We start from the raw sequence: 3046 nt of genomic DNA on the forward strand, positions 1-3046 counted from the left end.
AGCTGCCTCTCGACCGTCGTCCAACGTTGCTGGCCCAGAACGTTCAGACATGCCGTTAGGAAATAGTATGGCGGTGGGGGTGACGGCACGCAGCCTGGACGGTTCCAGTGTCGGCTTCTTGCCGGCTTTACATATTGACGTTCCCTTGGCTTGGAATGCAAGGGTGCCCGCGTTGAAGCTCGTAGGGACCTGTATCGATGACAAAACAGTTCGCGTAGCGCAATCCATCGCGAGGATTTGTTGAATCCGAGTCAATTTATCTGAAAAATCCGAGTGAGTCGAAATAGGACCGGGAGGGGCTCCGTTGGCATGTCCTGCCGTGTGTTTGGCAACGGCGATTTCAGTGGCTTTGGCGTCTCTGCAATCACCATCACCAAACACACCACAGGACATGCCAATACCACCCATCGTCGTCCGCTACGTGGTGGTGTACCGGTATCGTCGTCGGGCGTCAACCGACGTCTGCACACTATTTCCGTTCATCAACCTGCACTCTTTTGAAGTACAGTGTAGAAAGGGATATTCGGGACTTCGCGGAGCTTCATGGCAACCTCACGTCAACGGCAACGTCGTGTTGACGTTGCACATCAGTAGTCAAGATGAGTCTTTTGCGCCAAGCCGCCGGTGCCATCGTCGCCACGACCGTCGCCGCCGCCGTCGCGCTCCCGACTGGGCTCGGGCTCTACGCCGCCTTGGCGTTCGGTATCAACTGGACTGTCGTCCTCGTCCAGGCGATTCCGATGCAATCCGAGACGTTCTTTGACCTCACGGGCACGCTCACGTTTGTGGTTGTCTCGATCGTCGCCAGCGTTGTCCACGCCAACGCCGACTCGTCGCCGGCTGCGCTCGCCCGCGCCACGCTCGCGTCGGGCCTCGTGCTGATCTGGTCGCTGCGCCTTGGCTCGTTCCTCTTCTTGCGTATCCACCGCACGGGCACCGACGACCGTTTTGACGTGATCAAGACCAAGCCGGTCCGGTTCTTCTCGGTCTGGACGCTTCAAGGCCTCTGGGGCTTTGTGACACTGCTGCCGACGCTGCTTCTGCACACGTCGGCAGTGCCGCAGTCGGCGCACGTGCAGACAACCGACGTTGTCGGCGTCACGCTCTGGCTCATTGGGTTTGCGATCGAAGTGATGGCCGATGCGCAAAAGAATGCGTTCCGGGACCAGTACACAGGCAGCGCCAAGTTCATCTCGACCGGCCTCTGGCGCTACAGCCGCCACCCCAACTACTTTGGCGAAATTCTGCTCTGGATCGGCCTCACTATCTTTTGTGGCGCCCAGCTCGCGACGACAGGAGATGTGCTCGTGGCCTGCATGAGCCCGCTACTTGTGACGCTGCTCTTGACAAAAATGAGCGGTATCCCACTCCTCGAGGCGAAGGCCGACGCCAAATGGGGCGCGTCGCCGGCGTACCAGCACTACAAGCGCTCGACCAACGTGCTTATTCCGTGGTTTCCGTCGTCGGTGACTGCCACCGAGACGACACCGCTGACGTCCAGCAAATAGTGGGCACGACATTGGACACTTAACAAGTGTTACTACAGGTGTTTGTGATGAAGTTGCGTCGTTGTGTCATTTTTAATAGTGCGATAGCATACCGGTAGTCTTGCTTTACAGTTAATTTATGTATGGCACACATTGTAGCAATAGCACCGCTTGTATACTCGAGGAAAAGCCGCGCCACTGTGTGTTTCGCGTTACCTTTGTTGTAGTATAGAGTTCGCATACGTAGAGCACGTTGAGGTACTCAAGAGACGCCAGCGACTGAGGCGGCATCAACGACTAGAGGTCGCGGTGCAGGACGATCGGCAGCGTGATCTTGATGCAGTCTATAAAACGGGGCGCCTCAGGGGCGGCAAAGAAGCGGGCGGCGGCGATGCTGGCAGGGACTTCGTCTCTCATGCGCAGCACGTGGCCCAGCTGACGCCGGCGCTGGCGGGCAACGATCTCGCTCAGCGGGACGCTGTTGCAGCGGTCGTACAGCGCGACGTCGCCGAGCGTGTTCGGGTGAAAGTTACTTATGAGGCGGCGCAGCTGCCGGTGATGAAATCTGTCAAGGTCCGCAAGACTCGGTGGCGTCATTGGTGCAAAAATCGTTATGTATTGAATGAAGCAAGGGTATTGTAGGGCAGAATTGTTGAAAGGAAATGGTCTCACGGCATGCCTTCACTTGTGTCGTCAGTGTCGCCGAGCTTGCGGGCGGCCGGCTGCTGGTACGCGCCATAGACCCCGACGTTGACACCGGGCGCCGGGCTCTTGTACATGGACGGCGTCGGCGATGTCGACCGGTCACTTTCACCGCACCACGTGTAGGTCGCACCGTACGCCAGCTGGCTCGTGCACTGTGCTTTCGTCCACCCGCCCATGCAGGAACGGACCCCATTGCCTAGGTCGGCGTTGCAGTTGTTGCAGGTCCCCGCAAAGCAAAAGCCCGTCGAGCAGGCGCACGCCGCCAAGTTCAAGACCGGTGCAGGCGTTGCTGGCTTGACGCTGCTGTACGGTGACGATGTCGCAGGTCGCGGCGCCAGCGTCGTTGCTGATGGCTTTTGGTACGGGGCTGGTGTCGATGCTGGCTTTGGGGCTACTGACTTGGGGACATTGGAGATCGGCGGTCGAGTTCCGTAGGACGATTGCGTCGCCGGCGTGGCGTACGGCTTGGGTGCTATCGTCGTCGGGCTTGTTGTCGCATACGGCGCTGTCGTTGCAGGCTTTGTAGAGCTCGTCGTTGCTTTCGGTGTTTCGGTTGCCGGCGCCTGCGTTCTGTAGGGTGCCGGTGTCGACGGCTTTGGATCGACCGTTGTTGACTTGGGCGCCGCCGTCGTAGCCTTCGGTGCCGGGGAAACAGACACAGGTGTGCTGTACGGAGCCACTGTCGTCGTCTTTGGGGAGACCGTCGTTGTCTTCGGGACTGCCTGTCGTGGCCTTGGGAGCATTCGTAGGTGGCACTGGTGTTCCATAAGGTGCCGACGTCAACGACTTCGGGGCCACTGTCGTTGCCTTAGGCGCCGGTGTCGTCGCCTTCGGTGCGACGGTTGTTGGCACTG

At 59.2% G+C, this 3046-nt stretch overlaps 1 protein-coding gene across 1 annotated transcript; it reads left to right on the forward strand.

Annotated features, from left to right (window-relative positions):
* The first annotated feature begins 573 nt into the window (after positions 1-573).
* On the forward strand, positions 574-1556 carry SPRG_06882 (hypothetical protein). The gene has a single exon (XM_012346346.1). It carries the CDS (start codon positions 600-602, stop codon positions 1506-1508), a length of 909 nt encoding a protein of 302 aa, XP_012201736.1. The 5' UTR covers positions 574-599; the 3' UTR covers positions 1509-1556.
* The last annotated feature ends 1490 nt before the right edge of the window (positions 1557-3046 follow it).

Source organism: Saprolegnia parasitica (genome assembly GCF_000151545.1).
Source record: "Saprolegnia parasitica CBS 223.65 unplaced genomic scaffold supercont2.28, whole genome shotgun sequence".
Taxonomy (NCBI): domain Eukaryota; phylum Oomycota; class Saprolegniomycetes; order Saprolegniales; family Saprolegniaceae; genus Saprolegnia; species Saprolegnia parasitica.